Source organism: Haematobia irritans, chromosome 1, assembly GCF_050003625.1.
Source record: "Haematobia irritans isolate KBUSLIRL chromosome 1, ASM5000362v1, whole genome shotgun sequence".
Taxonomy (NCBI): Eukaryota; Metazoa; Arthropoda; class Insecta; order Diptera; family Muscidae; genus Haematobia; species Haematobia irritans.
This window is the reverse complement of record NC_134397.1, coordinates 202,016,155-202,041,375: the sequence shown is the minus strand read 5'-3', so window position 1 is coordinate 202,041,375 and position 25,221 is coordinate 202,016,155. Positions and strand designations below refer to the sequence as shown.

The 25,221-nt window shown below is 36.3% G+C and overlaps 1 protein-coding gene across 1 annotated transcript; it reads right to left on the bottom strand.

The window, feature by feature from the left end:
• Positions 1-5,945: 5,945 nt before the first annotated feature.
• LOC142222419 (MD-2-related lipid-recognition protein-like) lies at positions 5,946-6,583 on the bottom strand. Its single transcript, XM_075292564.1, has one exon. It carries the CDS (start codon positions 6,522-6,524, stop codon positions 6,066-6,068), a length of 459 nt encoding a protein of 152 aa, XP_075148679.1. The 5' UTR covers positions 6,525-6,583; the 3' UTR covers positions 5,946-6,065.
• Positions 6,584-25,221: the final 18,638 nt, after the last annotated feature.

Sequence of the window (25,221 nt, the reverse complement as noted above, 5' to 3'; positions counted from 1 at the left end):
GAGTAGAATTAGCATTGTAGCTATTCGTGCCAAATTTGGTTGACATCGGATCAGATTTAGATATAGCTCCCATATATATGTTTTTCTGATTTCGACAAAAATGATCAAAATACCAACATTTTCCTGGTAAAATCGCCACTGCTTAGTCGAAAAGTTGTAAAAATGACTCTAATTTTCCTAATATAGTATAATATAGTCGGCACCGCCCGACTTTAGACTTTCCTTACTTGTTTTTTCAGTGTAGATTTTTTAGAAGTCGAACAAATTTTATCCAGATCGGGTCAGATTTAAATATATGTTCCCATATACATATATTTAAATCTGACATAAATCTTTATATATAGCACCCAACACATTTGACGGATTTGATTTGGTATCGAAAATGTGGATCTACGAAGTGGTGCAGGGTATAATATAGTCGGCTCCGCCCCACTTTAGACCTTCCTTACTTGTTTTATTTAAATTATCATTGTTGTATAAAGTGAGTGACCATTCATGAAACGCTGAGATCTTGATTGCCTTCGATTTTCGCTTCAAACCTTTAAGCATACCCCTCGCATTTTTATTATTATCGATTTGAATATCTTTTGTTATTATTAGCCCTAGGGGCAATGAAAGGACAATTAATTTTTGTTTGTATTTCTAAGTCAGTATTATTTCTTTTTGTCCATACTCCAGCGGTGGAAAAAAAATGAAACAGCCCTTAATATTCATAGTTTTTTGCCCCATTTTTTCATTTTATGCCATTTGTAGTAAAGTGTCATATTTACCCAACATAAATCGCTAGATTTTATGTGATTTCTTTTAAGATTTTTCCACTCTTTTGTCAATCTTTGTGGTACTTTTTCATGTAAAGCAACAACCACTTGAAATTGCCCCCTTCCCCATAAAAAAAGAAAAGAAAACGAAATAAACGAATGAATTGTTTATTTAAGAACCACTGCCCGAACAACAACAAAAAAATGAGATATGAAAATGAAATACAAAGTGAGTGACCTATTGATTGACAAGAAATGAAACGAAGAAACAAAAAAAACTGTTCAACATTTTTTGGTCTTGTTTTCATGGCTGACATGGCTTAGTTCATTGGTTGCATTTCATTGGCAGTATCTCTTTCCCTCTTTCTCCTGCATTAATAACATCCTCATCATCATATCAACCACCGGCTGTGTTTGTACCATGACCATAAGCTTGTACTGCTTGTCTGGACCTGAAAGGTTTTCTTCTTTTAATGTCCATTGACCTGCGGCCAAAGTAAGTGAGCTGTGATAACTCCTGACTAAGTCCCCAATTTTAATGCAAAAAAAAAAAAAAAAAATAAGTACACATTGAAAGGTTATTGTTTTTTTTTTACCGACACACGCAAGTAGATCTTTTTTATTGATGAATAATATTTCGGTTTATATTTCAAAATTTCAAGAATTTAATATTTTTGGTGTTATTTTATCCTTATCAATAAACATTGAAACGCAGTCTCTGGGGAATTGGAATTTGTTTGAATTTACAAAGAGATTTTATGTTAAGTGCTTGAAATTAATATGAAATCCGGTATTTTAGTCAACAACAACATTGAAACCTGAAACCTGTTACTCTGAAAAAAAAAGCCTGCCCGCTTCCAAAGATTTTGTCTTTACACTAAAGTTTATTTCTTTGTGGTATTGATTCCGAGCCAAAGCACCGAAAGAATTTTCTTCGTAAAAAGAACGAAAAATTTTGTCATTGTTTTAGAACCAAAGAAACTTTTCATTAAAAGTACGAAATATTTCGTACTTTTTACGAAGAAAAGTTCTTCCAAAATTTTCGTAGTTTGTAAGAAAAAAATTCTTACTTTTTATGAAGAATCTTCGTACTTTTTATGAAACAATTTCGTTCTTTTTATGTAAATGTTTCGTACTTTTTATGAAAACTTTTCGTAGGTTTTATGAAAAAATTTCGTACTTTTTATAAAAAACTTTTTTTTCCAAAATGTTCGAACTTTTAGAAAAAATTTATAGTCGAAAGTGCATTTGGTTGTAGTTATTTACAAATGCGAATAATTACATCTCTACTTTAAATCTTACGTTTTTGAATAATCTGTAGTTTTATTGCTTTACTTTTAGAAGTAGCATAGACTTGCATAAAAAAATGGAATAAAGGCATACACTCAATCACATTATAAAAGACAATTTAATGCCGCGAACGGAAATTTTACAACTTCAATGAAAATGTTTCGTACTTTTTATACCCAGCACCACACTGTGGAACAGGGTATTATAAGTTAGTGCATATGTTTGCAACACCCAGAAGGAAACGAGATAAACACATGGTGTCTTTGGCAAAAATGCTTAGGGTGGGCTCCTGAGTCGATATTGCCATGTCTGTCTGTCCGTTAACACATTTTTGTAATCAAAGTCTAGGTCGCAGTTTTAGTCCAATCGACTTAAAATTTGGCACAAGTATGTGTTTTGGCTCAGAATAGATACCTATTGATTTTGGAAGAAATCGGTTCAGATTTAGATATAGCTCCCATATATATTTCGCCCGATATGGACTTATATGGCCACAGAAGCCAGAGTTTTACCCTGATTTGCTTAAAATTTTGCACAAGAAGAACAATTAGTACTATAGTAAGGTGTGCCAAATTTTATTGAAATCGGTTAAGATTTAGATATAGCTCCCATATATATCGTTCGCCCGATCTACACTCATATGACCACAGTGGCCAATCTTTTACTCCGATTTAATTGAAATTTTGCACAGGGAGTAGAATTAGCATTGTAGCTATGGGTGCCAAATTTGGTTAAAATCGGTTCAGATTTAGATTTCGACAAAAATGGTCAAAATACCAAAATTTTCCATGTAAAATCGCCACTGCTTAGTCGAAAAGATGTAAAATGACTATAATTTTCCTAAACTTCTAATACATATATATCGAGCGATAAATCATAAATTTACTTTTGTGAAGTTTCCTTAAAATTTCTTCAGATTTAAATGTTTCCCATATTTATACCCTGCGCCACACTGTGGAACAGGGTATTATAAGTTAGTACATATGTTTGCAACACCCAGAAGGAGACGAGATAGACACATGGTGTCTTTGACAAAAATGCTTAGGGTGGGTTCCTGAGTCGATATAGCCATGTCCGTCTGTCCGTCTATCCGTCTGTCCGTGAACACATTTTTGTAACCAAGGGATTAGGTAGTAAATTAAGCCCAATCGACTTCGAATTTGGCACAAGTATGTGTTTTAGGTCAAAATAGAACCCCATTGATTTTGGAAGAAATCGGTTCAGATTTAGAGATAGCTCCCATATATATCTTTCGCCCGATATGCACTTATACGGCCCTAGAAGCCTGAGTATTACCCCAATTTGGTCGAAATTTTGCACTAGGAGTTCAATTAGTAGTGTAGTCTAGCGTGCCAAATTTTATTGAAATCGGTTCAGATTTAGATATAGCTCCCATATATATCGTTCGCCCGATTTACACTCATATGACCACAGTGGCCAATCTTTTTCTCCGATTTGATTGAATTTTTGCACAGGGAGTATAATTAGCATTGCAGCTATGCGTGCCAAATTTGGTTGAAATCGGTTCAGATTTAGATATAGCTCCCATATATAGCTTTCGCCCGATTTACACTCATATGACCACAGAGGCCAATTTTTTGCTCCGATTTTGTTGAAATTTTGCACAGGGCGTAGAATTAGCATTGTAGCTATGCGTGTCACATTTGGTTGAAATCGGTTCAGATTTAGATATAGCTCCCATATATAGCTTTCGCCCGATTTACACTCATATGACCACAGAGGCCAATTTTTTTGCTCCGATTTAGTTGAAATTTTGCACAGGGAGTAGAACCAGCATTGTAGCTATGCGTGCCAAATTTGGTTGAAATCGGTTCAGATTTAGATATAGCTCCCATATATAGCTTTCGGCCGATTTACACTCATATGACCACAGAGGCCAATTTTTTCCTCCGATTTAGTTGAAATTTTGTACAGGGAGTAGAATTAGCATTGTAGTTATGCGTGCCAAATTTGGTTGAAATCGGTTCAGATTTAGATATAGCTCCCATATATAGTTTTCGCCCGATTTACACTCATATGACCACAGAGGCAAATTTTTAACTCCGATTTAGTTGAAAGTTTGCACAGGAAGTAGAATTAGCATCGTTCCTATGCGTGCCAAATTTGGTTGAAATCGGTTCAGATTTAGATATAGCTCCCATATATAGCTTTCGTCCGATTTACACTCATATGACCACAGAGGCCAATTTTTAACTCCGATTTTGTTGAAATTTTGCACAGGGAGTAGAATTAGCATTGTTGCTATGCGTGCCAAATTTGGTTGAAATCGGTTCTGATTTAGATATAGCTCCCATATATATGTTTTTCTGATTTCGACAAAAATGGTCAAAATACCAACATTTCCCTTGTAAAATCGCCACTGCTTAGTCGAAAAGCTGTAAAAATGACTCTAATTTTCCTAAACTTCTATTACATATATATTGAGCGATAAATTATAAATAAATTTTTGCGAAGTTTCCTTAAAATTGCTTCAGATTTAAATGTTTCCCATATTTTTTTTCTAACATTGTGTTCCACCCTAGTGCATTAGCCGACTGTCCAGATCGAGTGATATTTAAATATATGTATTTGGGACAAACCTTTATATATAGCCCCCCAACACATTTGACGGATGTGATATGGTATCGAAAATTTAGATCTACAGAGTGGTGCAGGGTATAATATAGTCGGCCCCGCCCGACTTTAGACTTTCCTTACTTGTTTTTTACTAATATTGTGTTCCACCCTAGTGCATTAGCCGACTTAAATTTTGAGTCTATATATTTTGTAGAAGTCTATCAAATTCTGTCCAGATCGAGTGATATTTAAATGTATGTATTTGGGAAAAACCTATATATAGCAGCAAACACATTTGATGGATGCAGGGTACACAGAAAAAAATATCACCAAAATATTTCCAATTAAAAAGTTAATTGAAGTTGAAAAAAATTTCAATTAATAAATTAATTGATGCAATTAACTTTTTAATCAAGATAGAAATATTAAGTCAATTAAGTCGATGATTGAAAATTTAAAAATTTTTAATTAAAACATTAATTGATACAATTAACTTTATAATCAAATTCGGAAGACTAAGTCAGTTAAAGAAAGTGATGAATATTTTTTAATTTTTAATTAAAACTGTATTTCAAACAATCAATTGTTAATCCAAATAAAAACCAATTGAGAAAATAATTGAAAATAGTTACATTTCTTAATTAAAAAAATTAATTGAGTTTTGCAATCAACATCAATTAAATTTTTAATTGAATCAATTAAAAAATTAATTGAAATTTGCTAATGAAATCAATTAATATTTTAATCAAGATTTTTTTCTATGACCAATTAAAACTGTGATTGATACTATCATTTTCGTGATTGAAGACATTTCAATTAAAAAATTAATTGGATCAATTAATTTCGTGATTGAATCCGAAAATTTTTTTTTGTGTGTATAATATAGTCGGCCCCGCCCGACTTTAGACTTTACTTACTTATTATTTTGATGTTTAAGCTGGATCCTATACCGATATGCGAATTTTTCTTATAATTTTCCTCTATGTCCATTCTTTAATTTATTGAAGACTTTCGAAAACAGGTCCATGGATAAACTCAGCGCTGATTTTACTTATTTCTCAAACGCACATTTTTTTTTTTTTATTTTTTTTTAAATTTGAACCCAATTCAGATGCATCTCGATTTTTTATAACACCTGTCATTTACTCTTAACTGGAAATGATTCAGAATATCGGTCTTGGCGGAGCATCGACCTTACCGAACTTTGCATCGTTTTTACTTGTTCATATCAGCTACTTCCCCCTTGGCTAATATTGCACGTTTCCAGTATTTATGTAGTATATTTTTACATTTCCTGAAAAATTTTCCCCAAATTAGATATTTATACACAAAATAAAATATTTTTTTATTCAATTGTCACTCTATTAAAAAATATATTTTTTAGTTAGATAGTTTTTTTTTAAATGTTCCATAATTTTTTTTCTATTGCCTCTTTCTCTCTTAACGAATCAAACGAATGTCATGTGTGAAACAGCATTGTTCACCACCGGGGGCAGCAAAAGTCCACTTAATGGTATAGGCACCCACAGGGAATTTCTTATCGATGGGAATTTGAATTTTGTAGGTCTGTTGCTCACCATTCTTCACCGGGCAATTGGTGTATTTGCAAGCATCTCTATCCATACTGATCAGGGGCAGTTCATCACCATCAGCTCTTACCCAATTCAATGAAGCACTCAAACGATCAGCATCAAATTTGGGAGTAAAATCCAATTCCATGGTAGCTGGATTACGACGTCTAAATGTACAACCGGCATTGGGGTTATCTCTGGCACAAGGATCTACACGAACTTCAGATAAATCGCATTGATTTGTACTGCAGGCCTTGATGGAAATAACCTCGGCCATGGAAAGGCCCATCAAAGCAAAAAATACCAATATAGTTTTCAACGATTGCATTGCTATTGAGACACGTCTGTTCGTAAGGCAAGAATATAGAAAAATGATTCTTTGAATATTTTTTATTTGAATTTTAAATGTCTTATGTCATTCTCTTTTGGAGATTTGTTTTTTTTTCTGTTCCCTGAATGCGGAGAGTTTTCACTTTGTGTGACCTTTTTGCTGCTACAGCATTAATTTTTGTGATAAGACTTTGATGATTATTTCTTATCGCTTTTACTTTTTTTTGTGTAGAAAATATAAAAATGAGTTACGTTTGCTTTTTGTATTCACAATGTATTTTAAAATTTCTTTGATTTTCTTATCAGGAAATGTTTAACTGGAGAGTGTAAAAGATTACAAAAAAGTCTCCAATAATGTTTTCTATCTCAATTTTCTCAAGTATAGATTGACCGGGATTCCTAAATATATTATTTCTCCTTTTTGGATTTGCTTCTATTTTTAAATGCTTTTGAATGTCGTATCTGTATTGAGAATTTGGCAAAATTTTAATGTAATATAAATATTCAAACGACCTTTTTATGGTAAAGAAAAATTCCCAGATTCCAGCCAATTTTTCGAATAGGTCATTGATATTTCAGTAAATCATTAGATCATATTGACTTTGACACTAAATTTGTGAATGAAAGAGTCGGCGATCCGATTCTCCAAACTAAGGAATATACACGAAGATATCGTGATACGAGTAAATCATCTGAGTCATGAACGAAAATCAAAGGGCCATGAAAGAGCCTAAAACAAAACATGGTCCCATACAAACTCCTTTTTTGACACACCTATTTGTGAATCTATAAATCTTATAGATTTTCAATTGCAGGCAAATTGAATAAAAATTGCGATGTCTACACCGAAAGAATTTTCTTCGTAAAAAGAACGAAAAATTTCGTTAAAAGTACGAAATTTGTCATTGTTTTACAACCAAAGAAACTTTTCATTAAAAGTACGAAATATTTCGTACTTTTTACGAAGAAAAGTTCTTCCAAAATTTTCGTAGTTTGTAAGAAAAAAATTCGTACTTTTTATGAAGAATCTTCGTACTTTTTATGAAAAATCTTCGTACTTTTTATGAAACAATTTCGTTCTTTTTATGAAAATGTTTCGTACTTTTTATGAAAAATTTTCGTAGTTTTTATGAAAAATGTTCGTACTTTTTATGAAAAACTTTCGTACTATTTTCTGAAAAATGTTCGAACTTTTGGAAAAAAAATTTATAGTCGAAAGTGCATTTGGTTGTAGTTGCAAGTGTGAAAAATGACATCACTACTTTACATCTTAAGTTTTTGAATAATTTTTAGTTTTATTGCTTCACTTTTATTCATAGCGCGCTATCACCCAAATGAGAAGTAGCATAGACTTGCATTAAAAATAGAATAAAGGAATACACTCAATCACATTATAAAAGACAATTTAATGCCGCGAACGGAAATTTTACATTTTCAATGAAACTTCTTCGTTATTTCAAAGAAAATGTTTCGTAAAATAATCGTAAAAACTTCTTCACAAAATTCATGAAATATGAAGAAAGTTTCGTTAAAAGTACGAACTTTGTACGAAGAAAAGTTAATGTAGAATGTTTCGTAGAAGTTTCGTATATTCGTAAAATGTTCTTCGTAAAATTTACAAAAATGAATGAAAATTTCGTTATTTTAATGAAGAATTCAGGAAGAATAGTTAATGAAGAATTCTTCGTAAAATTAACGAAGAGAATTCTTTCGGTGTAGTTGCCTGAGAATTCAACTCGACGGATTGGTATATATAGGGGCTATACCAAAAAATTATCCATTTTCGGCACACCTATTCCAGCACCTAAAATTCTTCTAGATTTCCAATTTCAGAAAAATCGAAGAAAATTGCAATGTCTTGAAGCCCATGAAGTCAAATCGAGATATCGGTATATAAGGGGGCTTTACCAAAACCTGAACCGATACAACCTATGTTTGTCACCATTTTTATACCCTGCTCCACACTATGGAACAGGGTATTATAAGTTAGTACATATGCTTACAACACCCAGGAGACGAGATAGACACGAAAACTTGTAAAACTGACTCCAATTTTCCCATACTTCTAATACATATCTATCGATCGATAAATCATAAATACACTTTTGCGAAGTTGCCTCAAAATTGGTTCATAACAGGTTGGCTGATAAGTCCCCGGTCTAACAAAGAATACCACTTTTTTTTGTCAAAATTCGTTTTTATTATTCAACATACTTCCCTTCAAGAGCGATACAACGATTATAACGACCTTCCAATTTTTTTATACCATTTTGATAGTACTCCTTCGGTTTTGCCTCAAAATAGACCTTAGTTTCGGCGATCACCTCTTCATTGCAGCCAAATTTTTTCCCTTCGAGCATCCTTTTGAGGTCTGAGAACAAGAAACAGTCGCTGGGGGCCAGATCTGGAGAATACGGTGGGTGGGGAAGCAATTCGAAACCCAATTCATGAATTTCTGCAATCGTTCTAAATGACTTGTGGCACGGGGCGTTGTCTTGGTGGAACAACACTTTTTTCTTCTTCATATGGGGCCGTTTTGCCGCGATTTCGACCTTCAAACGCTCCAATAACGCCATATAATAGTCACCGTTGATGGTTTTTCCCTACTCAAGATAATCGATAAAAATTATTTCATGCGCATCCCAAAAAACAGAGGTCATTACTTTGCCAGCGGACTTTTGAGTCTTTCCACGCTTCGGAGACGGTTCACCGGTCGCTGTCCACTCAGCCGACTGTCGATTGGACTCAGGAGTGTAGTGATGGAGCCATGTTTCATCCATTGTCACATGTCGACGGAAAAACTCGGGTGTATTACGAGTTAACAGCTGCAAATCATCAACACGTTGTTGTTTTTGGTCAATTGTGAGCTCGCGCGGCACCCATTTTGCACAGAGCTTCCGCACATCCAAATATTGATGAATGATATGACCAACACGTCCCTTTGATATCTTAAGGCATCTGCTATCCCGATCAACTTCATTTTACGGACATTAAAATCATTTTGTGTTTTTTTTTTTGATATTTTCGTCGGTAACCACCTCTTTCGGGTGTCCACTGCGTTCACCGTCCTCCGTGCTCATTTCACCGCGCTTGAATTTTGCATACCAATCAATTATTGTTGATTTCCCTGGGGTAGAGTCCGGAAACTCATTATTAAGCCAAGTTTTTGCTTCCACCGTATTTTTCCCTTCAGAAAACAGTATTTTATCAAAACACGAAATTCCTTTTTTTCCATTTTTTCACAATAACAAAAGTTGCTTCACAAAAGGCGCTCTATCTCACAAACTAATTGACTTACAGACGTCAAATTTTGACACGAATCATTTGAAGATTGGTACTATATAAAAACAAGTATATACGGCCGTAAGTTCGGCCAGGCCGAAGCTTATGTACCCTCCATCATGGATTGCGTAGAAACTTCATCTAAACATTGCCATCCACAATCGAGTTACTTAAGTTGCGGAAACGCTTGCCGATGGCAAGGTGTCTTAAAACCTCCTAACACCATCTTCAAAATTGTATGTAAGTCCATACGTGATATATATTAAATCAAAAAAGATCGATCCAATACGTATATAATTCAGTTTGACAAAGTAGACATAAAATTTTGACAAATTTTTCTACAGAAATACAATTTTAACAAATTTTTCTATAGAAATAAAATTTTCACAAAATTTTCTATAGAAATAAAAATGCTGACAAAATTTTCTATAGAAAGAAAATTTTGACAAAAATTTCTACAGAAATAAAATTTTAACAAAATTTTCTATAGAAATAAACTTTTGACAAAATTTTCTATAGAAATAAAATCTTGGTAGATTATTTTTGGCTCGAGTGGCAACCATGATTATGAACCGATATGGACCAATTTTGGTATGGTTGTTAGCGACCATATTCTAACACCACGTGCCTAATTTGAACCGGATCGGATGAATTTTGCTCCTCCAAGAGGCTCCGGAGGTCAAATCTGGAGAATGTTTTATATGGGGGCTATATATAATTATGGACCAATATGGACCAATTCTGGCAAGGTTGTTAAAGATCATATACTAACACCATGTTCCAAAATAAACCGGATTGTATGAAATTTGCTTCTCTTGGAGACTTCGCAAGCCAAATCTGGGGATCGGTTTATATGGGGGCTATATATAATTATGAACCGATGTGGACCAATTTTTGCATGGTTGTTAGAGACCATATACCAATATCATGTACCAAATTTCAGGCGGATCAGATGAAATTTGGTTCTCTTTGAGGCTCCGCAACCCAAATCTGGGGATCGGTTTATATGGGCGTCATATATAATTATGGACCGATGTGGACCAATTTTTGCACGGTTGTTAGGGACCATATACCAATACCATGTACCAAATTTCAGCCGGATCGGATGCAATTTACTCCTCTTTGAGGCTTCGCAAGCCAAATCTGGAGATCGGTTTATATGGGGTCTATATATAATTATGGACCGATGTGGACCAATTTTTGCATGGTTGTTAGAGACCATATACCAACATCATGTACCAAATTTCAGCCGGATCGGATGAAATTTGCTTCTCTTTGAGGCTCCGCAAGCCAAATCTGGGGATCGGTTTATATGGGGGCTATATGTAATTATGGACCGATGTGGACCAATTTTTGTATGATTGTTACAGACCATATACCAACACCATGTACCAAATTTCAGCCGGATCGGATGAAATATGCTTCTCTTAGAGGCTCCACAAGCCAAATCTGGGGATCGGTTTATATGGGGGCTATATATAATTATGGACCGATGTGAACCAATTTTTGCATGGTTGTTAGAGACCTTATACCAGCACCATGTACCAAATTTCAGCCAGATCGGATGAAATTTGCTTCTCTTTTAGGCTCCGCAAGCCAAATCTGGAGATCGGTTTATATGGGGGCTATATATAATTATGGACCGATGTGGACCAGTTTTTGCATGGTTGTTAGATACCATATACCAACACCATATACCAAATTTCAGCCGGATCGGATGAAATATGCTTCTGTTAGAGGCTCCACAAGCCAAATCTGAGGGTCCCTTTATATGGGGGCTATACGTAAAAGTGGACCGATATGGCCCATTTTCAATACTATCCGACCTACATCGATAACAACTACTTGTGCCAAGTTTCAAGTCGATAGCTTGTTTCGTTCGGAAGTTAGCGTGATTTCAACAGACGGACGGACGGACGGACATGCTTAGATCGACTCAGAATTTCACCACGACCCAGAATATATATACTTTATGGGGTCTTCGATCAATATTTCGATGTGTTACAAACGGAATGACAAAGTTAATATACCCCCATCCTATGATGGAGGGTATAAAAATATGCATTTAATACTAGCGACGCCATCTATGTGTCAGACCGGGGAATTATCAGCCAACTCTATATAGTTGTAAATTAATATTTCCATGTGTTACAAACTTAAAGGGTGATACGGTCAAAATTTGGTCAAGGGAAAACGCGTGTAAATCGGTGAAATCGTTTACTTAAAAAATCAAATTAAATTTCTTTTCCAAGTTCAATTAGTATAAAATTCAGGAAAAATATTCAGTTAGGCTTTCGCTTTTCCAAATCCGAATTGCCGGGCCTCACGCTTGACACCTGCCATCAGATTTTGTACAGCCACCTTGTCCACCTTCTTCGCCGCAGAAAGCCAGTTTGCCTTGAACTGCTGCTCGTCCTTAGCAGTTTTTTTGGTCTTCTTTAGGTTCCGCTTGACAATAGCCCAGTATTTCTCAATTGGGCGGAGCTCTGGCGTGTTGGGAGGGTTTTTGTCCTTGGGAACCACCTGCACGTTGTTGGCGGCGTACCACTCCATGGTCTTTTTACCGTAATGGTAAGATGCCAAATCCGGCCAAAACAGTACGGAACAACCGTGTTTCTTCAGGAAAGGCAGCAGACGTTTATTCAAACACTCTTTCACGTAAATTTCTTGGTTGACAGGCCCGGAAGCTATGAAAATGCTGCTTTTCAAGCCACAGGTACAGATGGCTTGCCAAACCACATATTTCTTTGCGAACTTTGACAGTTTTATGTGCTTGAAAATATCTGCTACTTTTCCCCTTCCTTTTGCCGTATAAAACTCCTGTCCCGGAAGCTGCTTGTAGTCGGCTTTGGCGTAGGTTTCGTCGTCCATTACCACGCAGTCAAACTTCGTCAGCATCGTCGTGTACAGCCTCCGGGATCGCGCTTTGGCCGTCGTATTTTGTTTATCATCGCGATTTGGAGTCACTACCTTCTTGTAAGTCGATAGTCCGGCTCGTTTTTTGGCTCGATGCACGGTGTAGACGATACACCCAGCTTATTTGAGGCATCTCGGAAAGAGAGGGAGAGGTTAGGGTTTCGCTTGAAACTACCGGCAACTCTCTTTGTCGTCTCAGCGGCTTCCGGTTTTCGATTTCCCCCCGATCCAGACTTCCTGGCTGTCGACAAACGTTCCCCAAACACTTTAATTACATTTGTAACGGTTGATTTGGCAACTTTTAGCGATTTTGCCAGCTTTGCGTGGGAGTAGCTCGGATTTTCGCGATGCGCGAGCAAAATTTTGATACGCTGCTCTTCTTGCTTGGACGGCATTTTGACAACTGAAGAGTGAATTCCAAAATCAAAATAGGAGCAACATTCTACACACACACCTTCAAAATGAGGGGTGTTCAGGTCTTTTAAATGCAAAATTGAAAGAAATACGTCAAGTTTATATTGACCAAATTTTGACCGTATCACCCTTTATTATACCGCCCCATTACCATTCCCTGACGTTGGGTATAAATAAGCATTGCGATTGTCATATAATGACCTGTAACTAAGTGCTAATGGTAGCAAAAGAGCATTATTCTTAATCATTTATGAACTACACATCCTGGTGTAAGGAAACTAAATATGAACATCTCAAATAATTTGGCAACTATATAGCCTAAAGTAAGGATAGAAATCCAAGAGACATGAGTCTGGCATAGCCCACGTCCATTAGTGTGAGTATTACACTAACAATAGTTTTCTTGAAACATTTCGTTTTGTAGCATCTCCTTCTCTTTATTTTGTTGGCAAAAGTGCATATGACAAAAAAAAAAAAAAAAAAACAAAAATGGCTAAAGAACACTTTTATGATTCTATGGATATGCCATACAGAAATACCAAATATTCAGAAATACTCTCATAATTTAACTAAAATTATTTTTATAGAAATTTTCTTTCGTTTTTCCGTCGATCTCTTCAGCGGCTGGAAAATTGTTGAGTGTTAAAAGGACATCCAGATTATGACAAAACACCAACACCAATATCATGAGCTTGTATGACAGCAACATTAAAATGTGTTGTTATGATGGTAATAATAATGACAGCAACAGTACTAAGAGTGGCAACAAATGGGCCAACTATCACATTAAGTCAATACAATGACAAACTCAATGTTATACAGTCGTCGGGATTAGAACTATGGACAATATTGATTCTTGCTTTCAATTTCTATTGACTCCTGGTTTTGAGTAGTTTATGGAATGCATCGAGCGGTTGTACTCTCGTCATTTTTTGTGCATGATATTGTCACGGGAGTATAGTCACACAGAAAATGTAGGATGCAGGCAAGTGGTAGTCGTCAAATTAAAAAGCATTCTTGAAAATTCCAACATAATATTCGTACGAGCATCTGACACCGAATATTTTTAACGGAGTTGCGTTACCGTCGGAACCCTTCGTTCATACGTACAATGAGCAAATTTACTTGTTAACCTCCCAAAGATAGTGAAACTACGACGACTTTTTTCGCGACTGAATCTCAACATCATTAAGAGTCTATTAGAGCTATTAATGTCATCGGTAAGTCGCTATGTTGTGGCGAGTCTTCAGTTAGGAGACCATGAAGTTTGCGAATGACTTTCATTCTTCTCTATTAGGTTCTAAAAGTGGTTTGAAAAGCAGCATTTTCATAGCTTCCGGGACTGTCAAGCAAGAAATGCCCTATTGTTGATTTAAGATATTTCTTAGGTTGGTCCACAACTTACCTTCACGTCAGTCTGGGTTATATTTTTGGATTTATTCTAACCATGCGTTAATATTGTAGGCGCTGACCTACTAATCTTAAGATGCGGTTAATGGATTCTCGAGTTAAGCCTTTTGAATTGATTGTTTTCTTGTTTTTTCTCACCAGACTCTGTAAGTTTAAACAAGTATATACGGCCGTAAGTTCGGCCAGGCCGAAGCTTATGTACCCTCCACCATGGATTGCGTAGAAACTTCTACTAAAGACTGTCATCCACAATCGAATTACTTGGGTTGCGTTAACACCTTCCGATGGCAAGGTATCTTTAAACTTCCTAACACCGTCTTCTAAATTGTTAGTCCATACGTGGTATATATTAAACTAAAAAAAAAAAACGATTAAATACGTATATAATTCCGTTTGACAATATTTTGTATCAAATAAAATTTTGACAAAATTTTCTATAGTAATAAAATTTTGACAAAATTTTCTATAGAAATAAACTTTTGACAAAATTTTCTATAGAAATAAAATTTTGACAAAATTTTCTATAGAAATAAAATTTGGACAAAATTTTCTATAGAAATAAAATTTGGACAAAATTTTCTATAGAAATAAAATTTAGACAAAATTTTCTATAGAAATAAAATTTTGACAAAATTTTCTATAGAAATAAAATTTGGACAAAATTTTCTAAAGAAACAAGATATTGACAAAATTTTCTATAGAAACAAGATATTGACAAAATTTTCTATAGAAACAAGATATTGACAAAATTTTCTATAGAAATAAAATTTTGGCTCGAGTGGCAACCATGAATATGAACCGATATGGAACAATTTTTGTGTGATTGGGGATCGGCTATATGTATATAACTATAGACCGATATGGGCAAATTTGCATGGTTGTTAGAGATCATATACTAACACCACGTACCAAATTTCAACCGGATCGGATGTATTTTGCTCCTCCAAGATGCTCCGGAGGTCAAATATGGGGATCGGTTTATATAAGGGCTATATATAATTATAGACCGATTTCGACCAATTTTTGCATGGTTGTTAGATACCATATACCAACACCATGTACCAAATTTCAGCCGGATCGGATAAAATTTGCTTCTTTTGAGGCTCCGAAGGCGTAATCTGGGGATCGGTTTATATGGGCGCTATATATATATCAGGATGGCTGATAAGTCCCGGGTCTTACAAAGAAAAACACATTTGTTTGTCAAAATTCGTTTTTATTATTCAACATAGTTCCCTTCAAGAGCGATACAACGATTATAACGACCTTCCAATTTTTTGATACCATTTTGGTAGTACTCCTTCGGTTTTGCCTCAAAATAGGCCTCAGTTTCGGCGATCTTCATCTCTTCTTCTCTTCATTGTAGCCAAATTTTTTCCCTGCGAGCATCCTTTTGTGGTCTGAGAACAAGAAAAAGTCGCTGGGGGCCAGATCTGGAGAAGACGGTGGGTGGAAGCAATTCGAAGCCCAATTCATCAATTTTTGCCATCGTTCTCAATGACTTGTGGCACGGTGCGTTGTCTTGGTGGAACAACACTTTTTATACCCTCCATCATAGGATGGGGGTATATTAACTTTGTCATTCCGTTTGTAACACATCGAAATATTGCTAAAAGACCCCATAAAGTATATATATTCTGGTTCGTGGTGAAATTCTGAGTCGATCTGAGCATGTCCGCCCGTCCGTCTGTTGAAATCACGCTAACTTCCGAACGAAACAAGCTATCGACTTGAAACTTGGCACAAGTAGTTGTTATCGATGTAGGTCGGATGGTATTGAAAATGGGCCATATCGGTCCACTTTTACGTATAGCCCCCACATAAAGGGACCCTCAGATTTGGCTTGTGGAGCCTCTAACAGAAGCATATTTCATCCGATCCGGCTGAAATTTGGTATATGGTGTTGGTATATGGTCTCTAACAACCATGCAAAAATTGGTCCACATCGGTCCATAATTATATATAGCCCCCATATAAACCGATCCCCAGATTTGGCTTGCGGAGCCTAAAAGAGAAGCAAATTTCATCCGATCCGGCTGAAATTTGGTACATGGTGTTGGTATATGGTCTCTAACAATCGTGCAAAAATTGGTCTACATCGGTCCATAATCATATATAGCCCCCATATAAACCGATCCCCAGATTTGGCTTGCGGAGCCTCAAAGAGAAGCAAATTTCATCCGATCCGGCTGAAATTTGGTACATGATGTTGGTATATGGTCTCTAACAACCATGCAAAAATTGGTCCACATCGGTCCATAATTATATATAGACCCCATATAAACCGATCTCCAGATTTGGCTTGCGAAGCCTCAAAGAGAAGCAAATTGCATCCGATCCGGCTGAAATTTGGTACATGGTATTGGTATATGGTCTCTAACAACCGTGCAAAAATTGGTCCACATCGGTCCATAATTATATATAGCCCCCATATAAACCGATCCCCAGATTTGCTTGCGAAGTCTCTAAGAGAAGCAAATTTCATCCAAGCCGGTTGTAATTTGGAACATGGTGTTAGTATATGATCTTTAACAACCGTGGCTGAATTGGTCCATATCGGTCCATAATTACATATAGCCCCCATATAAAACGTTCTCCAGATTTGACCTCCGGAGCCTCTTGGAGGAGCAAAATTCATCCGTTCCGGCTCAAATTAGGAACGTGGTGTTAGTATATGGTCGCTAACAACCATACCAAAATTGGTCCAATCACACAAAAATTGGTCCATATCGGTTCATAATCATGGTTACCACTAGAGCCAAAAATAATCTACCAAAATTTTGTTTCTATAGAAAATTTTGTCAAAATTTTATTTCTAGAGAAAATTTTGTTAAAATTTTATTCGGTTCATAATAAAATTTTCATTATTGTCAAAATTTAATTTCTATAGAAAATGTCAAAATTTTATTTCTATAGAAAATTTTGTTCAAATTTTATTCGGTTTATAATCATGGTTGCCACTCGAGCCAAAAATAATCTACCAAGATTTTATTTCTATAGAAAATTTTGTCAAAAGTTTATTTCTATAGAAAATTTTGTTAAAATTTTATTTCTGTAGAAATTTTTGTCAAAATTTTCTTTCTATAGAAAACTTTGTCAAAATTTGTATTTCTATAGAAAATTTTGTGAAAATTTTATTTCCATAGAAAATTTTGTTAAAATTTTATTTCTGTAGAAAATTTTGTAAAAATTTTATGTCTACTTTGTCTAACTGAATTATATACGTATTGGATCGATCTTTTTTGATTTAATATATACCACGTATGTACTTACATACAATTTAGAGGATGGTGTTAGGAGGTTTTAAGATTACTTAAGTTGCGTTACCGCAACTTAAGTAATTCGATTCTGGATGGCAGTGTTTAGAAGAAGTTTCTATGCAATCCATGATGGAGGGTACATAAGCTTCGGCCTGGCCGAACTTACGGCCGTATATACTTGTTTCTTATTCATATGGGGCCGTTTTGCCGTGATTTCGACCTTCAAACGCTCCAATAACGTCATATAATAGTTACTGTTGATGGTTTTTCACTTCTCAAGATAATCGATAAAAATTATTCCGGCCATTACTTTGCCAGCGGACTTTTGAGTCTTTCCAAGCATCGGAGACGGTTCACCGGTCGCTGTCCACTCAGCCGACTGTCGATTGGACTCAGGAGTGTAGTAATGGAGCCATGTTTCATCCATTGTCACATATCGACGAAAAAACTCGGGTGTATTACGAGTTAACAGCTGCAAACACCGCTCAGAATCATCAACATGTTGTTAATGGTCAAAAGTGAGCTCGCGCGGCACCCATTTTGCACAGAGCTTCCGCATATCCAAATATTGATGAATGATATGACCAACACGTTCCTTTGATATCTTTAAGGCCTCTGCTGCCTCGATCAACTTCATTTTACGGTCATTCAAAATCATTTTGTGGATTTTTTTGATGTTTTCGTCGGTAACCACCTCTTTCGGGCGTCCACTGCGTTAACCGTTCTCCGTGCTTATTTCACCACGCTTGAATTTTGCATACCAATCAATTATTGTTGATTACCCTGGGGCAGAGTCCGGAAACTCATTATCAAGCCAAGTTTTTGCTTCCACCGTATTTTTTCCCTTCAGAAAACAGTATTTTATCAAAACACGAAATTCCTTTTTTCCATTTTTTTCACAATAACAAAAGTTGCTTCACAAAAGACGCTCTACCTCGTAAACTAATTGACTTACAGACGTCAAATTTTGACACGAATCATTTGAAGGTTGGCACTATATAAAAATATTATGCATTTAATACTAGCGACGCCATCTATGTGTCAGACCGGGGATATATCAGCCAACGTGTTATGTAAAGAGGTGGTTTTTCAAAAATATCCTTTACTTGTTTTATCGTGAAGATTCTAGTTTTATAAATTCTTAGCTGAAAACTTTTGTATCTTCAATAACATATGCAGCCAATATGAGAGGGCCAAAAGTGGTATTGATGGTGGCTTTTTAAAAATATCCTTTATTTGTTTTATCGTGAAGATTTTAGTTTTATAAAATCTTAGCTGAAGACTGTTTGTTTCTTTTATAATATTTGCAGCCAATATGAGTGGGCCAAGAGAGTGGTAGTGATGGCGGTTGAAGTGAATAATACTTTGACGACGAACAGGATGTAGAGGTCCATTTAGTTTCGAATAACAGCAAAGAGAACGGAAGTAATTATTATTTTTGTTTAGTTTAGTTATGATTTTCACAATTTTTCGATGTTGTTTTTAAATATTCCTCCAACTGTCATACCCATACCCTTCCAGAAAGCTTTAGACTATTGAAAAAATAATAAAACGGATAAAGGATACTATATTCCATTTATAAGCTATCTGCCTGCAGACAAACAAATATATGGAGATGGGTTCAATATTTGAAGTGATGCTCTAGAACTCCTATCGTATCCTTGTCACTTTTTGTCTCCTTTCCCCCTTCAAACAAAAAATGCCAATGAAAATAGAATTTATAATTATTTGCTTTTGTTGTGATGATTATTTTGTAACCAATTAATTTTTATGCTTTAATGATTATTAACAACAAGTGATGCAACAATTTCGGGCCATAAAATGAGAAACGGTCTTCAAAGCTAATACAGAAAACAATAGTGGCCGAAAGCCATAACAAAGCGGCAGATGTAAGTGAAGTGATGCATTACGATTACCGGATGATGCCGATGATGACGATGATGGTAAGACCACTAAAAATATGGAAAACAATTGAAAAAGCTTTCTGTTTTTTGTTTTGTTATTCCTCATTTAGGAAACGAGGATCTGGAAGATAATAGTAAAGTTCCCAGGGGGAATGGAGGCAAGGAAACAAGACAAATTTATTGTTATGTGATGATACAGGATTTTTTTCTTTTCAAAATTCATTTTTCCCATTGGACTTCCTTGGTATTCATTTCTATTTGGTTAACCTCTTCTCCTCTGGAACAATTAAAACCATTTGTCAACATTTCATTTTGATTTGATGAAATTTTGTTTAAATTTCTTTCCATATTTGTGGTCATGCTTAATGTTTATTGGTTTTGTGGTTTTTCTCATTTTGCTATCTTCATCCTAGCTTTGATTTTATTGGGCAAAAAGGTTTTATCTATCAACAACAAAATATCAACCCACATTTGTGAAAAATATTCAATTGTTTTTTTTTCAACTTTCCAAAGATTTTTAAAGATCCTTATCTTGTTAAGGTTTTCGGCGATATAATGAAGGTACATTCGTGCATCAATGTCATTGTTACACTTGTATAGATTTTGTTAAAAAATTCAATTAATAGTGGTGGATTCTATGTCCCCATTCCTATGTTGCCATAAGAACAAATAGGAACGAGGGTGGTGCGATAGGTTAGCTAAGTATTAAGAGGCAGACCGCTCATTTAGATTGTTCACCAAATTATGAATACCACATTAACTAACAAGTAAGAAAAGTCTATTAAAGTCGGGCTGAGCCGACTATATTATACCCTCACCTCAATGTAGACAAACATTTGGTATATATTACACTAAAAAAGGCCGATTAAATAAGTATATAATGAAGTTTGACAAATGTTTCTATAGAAATAAAATTTTGACAAAATTTTCTATAGAAATAAAATTTGGACAACATTTTCTATAGACGTAAAATTTTGACAACATTTTCTATAGACGTAAAATTTTGACAAAATTTTCTACGGAAATAAAATTTTGACAAAATTTTCTACGGAAATAAAATTTTGATAAAATTTTCTATAGAAATAAAATGTTGACAACATTTTCTATAGAAATAAAATGTTGACAAAATTTCCTATAGAAATAAAATTTTGACAAAATTTTCAATAGAATTAAAATTTTGACAACATTCTCTATAGAAATAAAATTTAACAAAATTTTTATAGAACTAAAATTTTGCCAAAATTTTCTATAGAAATAAAATTTAACAAAATTTTTATAGGAATAAAATTTTGACAAAATTTTCTATAGAAATAAAATTTTGACAAAATTTTCTATAGAAATAAAATTTTGACAAAATTTCCTATAGAAATAAAATTTTAGTAGATTATTCTTGGCTCGAGTGGCAACCATGATTATGAACCGATATGGACCAATTTTTGTGTGATTGGGGATCGGTTATATATAACTATAGACCGATATGGACCAATTTTGGTATGGTTGATAACAGCCATATACTAACACCACGTTTCAAATTTCAACCGGATCGGATGAATTTTGCTCCTGGAAGAGGCTTCGGAGATCAAATCTGGGGATCGGTTTATATGGGGGCTATATATAATTATGGACCGATATGGACCAATTTTTGCATGGTTGTTAACAACACGTACCAAATTTCAACCGAATCGGATGAATTTTGCTCCTCCAAGAGGCTCCGGAAGTCAAATCTGGGAATCGGTTTATATAGGGCCTATATATAATTATGGACCGATAGGGACTAGTTCTTGCATGTTTGTTAGAGATCACATACTAGCACCACGTTCTAAATTTCAACCGAATCGGATTTTTGCTCCTCTAAGAGGCCTCATCTGGGGATCGGTTTATATGGAGGCTATATATAATTATGGACCAATTTTGCATGGTTCTTAGAGACCATATACCAACACCATGTACCAAATTTCAACCGAATCGGATGAATTTTGCTCCTCTAAGAAGCCTCATCTGGAGATCGGTTTATATGGAGGCTATATATAATTATGGAATGATATGGACTAATTTTGGCATGGTTATTAGCGGCCATATACTAACACCACGTACCAAATATCAACCGGATCGGATGAATTTTGCTCCTCTAAGAGGCTCCGGAGGTCAAATCTGGGGATCGGTTTATATGGGGGCTATGTATAATTATGGATCGATATGGACCAATTTTTGCATGGTTGTTACAGACTATATACTAACATCACGTACCAAATTTCAACCGAATCGAATGAATTTTGCTCCTCTAAGAGGCCTCACCTGGGGATCGGTTTATATGGAGGCTATATATAATTATGGACCGATATGGACCAATTTTTGCATGGTTGTTAGAGACCATATACCAACACCATGTACCAAATTTCACCCGGATCGGATGAAATTTGCTACTCTTAGAGGCCCCACAAGCCAAATCTGGGGGTCCGTTTATATACGTAAAAGTGGTATTACAATATGGGAAATATGAAGCGAGAGAAATTTTAATGCAATTGTACAAAAGAGCATTTAACATATGATTTATCAGGCGATACATGTATTCGAGATATAAGACAATTTTAGTAATATTTACAATTTTTGCTACTCATCAGTGGCGATTTTACAAGGATATTGGTTAGATCTCGCCAAGATATGCGGTGGGCGACTTGGAGCCTTATTTAAAACTCAACCGTTCTGTGGAAATTCTGGCATTACAGTGTTTAGCATATGACTATGATATGGGGAAATCATCACAGATGAGATTTTGACCTTGGTCTTTTTTTGTCTCGATTACACTCTCCTGACTGATAAACATGGATGGGCTGTAGGCACGGAAGACTCAACTTTAACATCAGCTTGCACGAACTGAATCATTGGGTGTTCTTCACATTGTCTACGGAAGACATTTCCCATGGAGATAGGATCTTAGCCACAGCCACTTCAATCTAAGATCGGACTCTTCCAAATGTTTTTGCAGCACTTTTCTCGATTATGGGTAGCAAAGAGCTTCTCATGTGAGACTTACAATCATAGGATCGGTTGGTTTTCTTTTCGTCCCGCATCCCTCTTATCTTATCAACCATGATACCTCTAAAATAAAGTTCAGACTGAGGTAAGATATTCGACCCACAGAAATGCGTTTTATGTAAGCTCTAGTCAAGACAGCGCTGAAGATTTGTTTCTCCAGCCGGTGCAGTCGTGGGCAGTTTAATTCTGGCAAACTCGTTTTCCGTTAGCGAGGTAAATGTTTTTAAGTTAGATTTACGAAAGTTCATAAAAGTTTTTCGCTTATAACTAATGGTGTCTGTTCCCAAGATCATCACCCTGATCGGAAGGTGGTCTGAATATACGGTATGTTAGCATTTCCTGCTTTCTAAGCCACGACGGCTAAGATAGTCGAAAATACACTTGTTGACGTTTTAGAGACTTCCGTTCCTCAGGAGTGTGGTGGAGGTGCTTAGAGCCCAGGTTACTTCCCAGCATAACACTTCGCGAGGAAACCAGATACTCGTACTTCACTGTTCTGGGATTGCTTTCACAAAGGAGAAGGATATTGAGTAAAATGCACTGCAGAGTCTGCCAGGATAGGATCATTGGACGTTGGTGCTCTTTGAATAATTCCCGGTATGAAGGACCTCCTGCAGTACTAATGCGTTTGCTCATGATAGGGTTATACATAATTGTCCAATGGGGTTGTTGCAGGCCTCACACGAGTAGAGGCTTCTTGAGATGACTCCGTTATGTCGGACCGGCTGCTATACCACGGAGACTTCAGTCCATAAGACTCCTTTGTGGAGATGTCGGAATTAATAGTGTCTATCCCTAAGTTCATCACCCCATTCGGGAGGGGGTCTGAATACATGATTTTAGAGGCTTCAGTTCCTCAGGAGTGTGGAAGTGCTTAAAACCCAGGTTATTTCCCAGCGTAACGCTTCGCGGGAAGACCGGATACTCGTACTTCACTGTTCTTGGATTGCTTTCATAAAGGAGAAGAATACTGAGTAAAATGCACTGCAGAGTCTGCCAGGATTATTGGACGTTGGCGCTCCTTGAATCTTTCCCGGTATGTAGAACTTCCTGCAGTACTAATGCGTCTGCCCATGATGGGGTTACACATAATTGTCCAATGGGGTTGTTGCAGGCCTCACACGAGTAGAGGCTCCGTTAGTCGACCCTGTTATGTAGGACCGGCTGCTATACCACGGAGACTTTAGTCCATAAGACTCCATTGTGGAGATGTCGGAAATAATGGTGTCTGTCCCTAAGTTCATCACCCCATTCGGGAGGTGGTCTGACTACGTGATTAAGTTTGCATATCTTATTGACTAAGCCACGACGTCTAAGACTGTATACTTGCCGAAGTTATTGAGGCTCGAGTTTCTCAGGTGTGTTAATTTACTTTGTCCCCATGTAACATCCCAGCGTGACTCTTCGAGAACAGATCGGATACACGAACTTCACATTTCTGGATTGCTTTCACATATGAAGAGGATACCGAGCAGAGTGGACGGCAAAGTCCCAGGATAGAGCAAAGTGGCTCCTTGAGTCGACCCCGATATGTACTGTTCTTGGATTGCTTTCACAAAGGAGAAGGATACTAAGCAGAGTGGACTTAAAAGTCTGCCCAGGATATGGTTATTAGAATATGCGCTTCCCTGGCTCCTTGAGTCGACCCCGGTAAATAGGATAGACTGTAGTACTACTGAGTCTTCCCAAGATAGGGTTATACATAAATACATAATTGTACAATGGGGTTGTTGCAGTCCTCCCACGAGTGAAGGATCCGTTAGTCGACCCTGTAATGTAGGACCGGCTGCTACACCACGGAGACTTCAGTCCATAAGACTCCATTATGGAGGAGTCTGAAATAATTGTGTCTGTCCCTAAGTTCATAATCCTAAGGAGCCACCGTGGTGCAATGGTTAGCATGCCCGCCTTGCATACACAAGGTCGTGGGTTCGATTCCTGCTACGACCGAACATCAAAAAGTTTTTCAGCGGTGGATTATCCCACCTCAGTAATGCTGGTGACATTTCTGAGGGTTTCAAAGCTTCTCTAAGTGGTTTCACTGGAATGTGGAACGCCGTTCGTACTCGGCTATAAAAAGGAGGTCCCTTGTCATTGAGCTTAACATGGAATCGGGCAGCACTCAGTGATAAGAGAGAAGTTCACCACTGTGGTATCACAATGGACTGAATAGTCTAAGTGAGCCTGGTACATCGGGCTGCCACATAACCTAACCTAACCTAAGTTCATAATCCTGATCGGGAGGTGGTCTGAATACATGATTATATCCGCATATCTTATTGACTAAGCCGCGACGCCCAAGACTTTATATGTTACTTGTTGAAGTTCTTGAGGCTTGAGTTCCTGTGTTTATTTGTTGATTTACTTACGCCCCAGGTAACATCCCAGCGTGACTCTTCGCAAGCAGATCGGTTACAGGAACTTCACAGTCCTGGTTTGCTTTCACAAAGGCGCTTTGAATTTCAATCTGCAC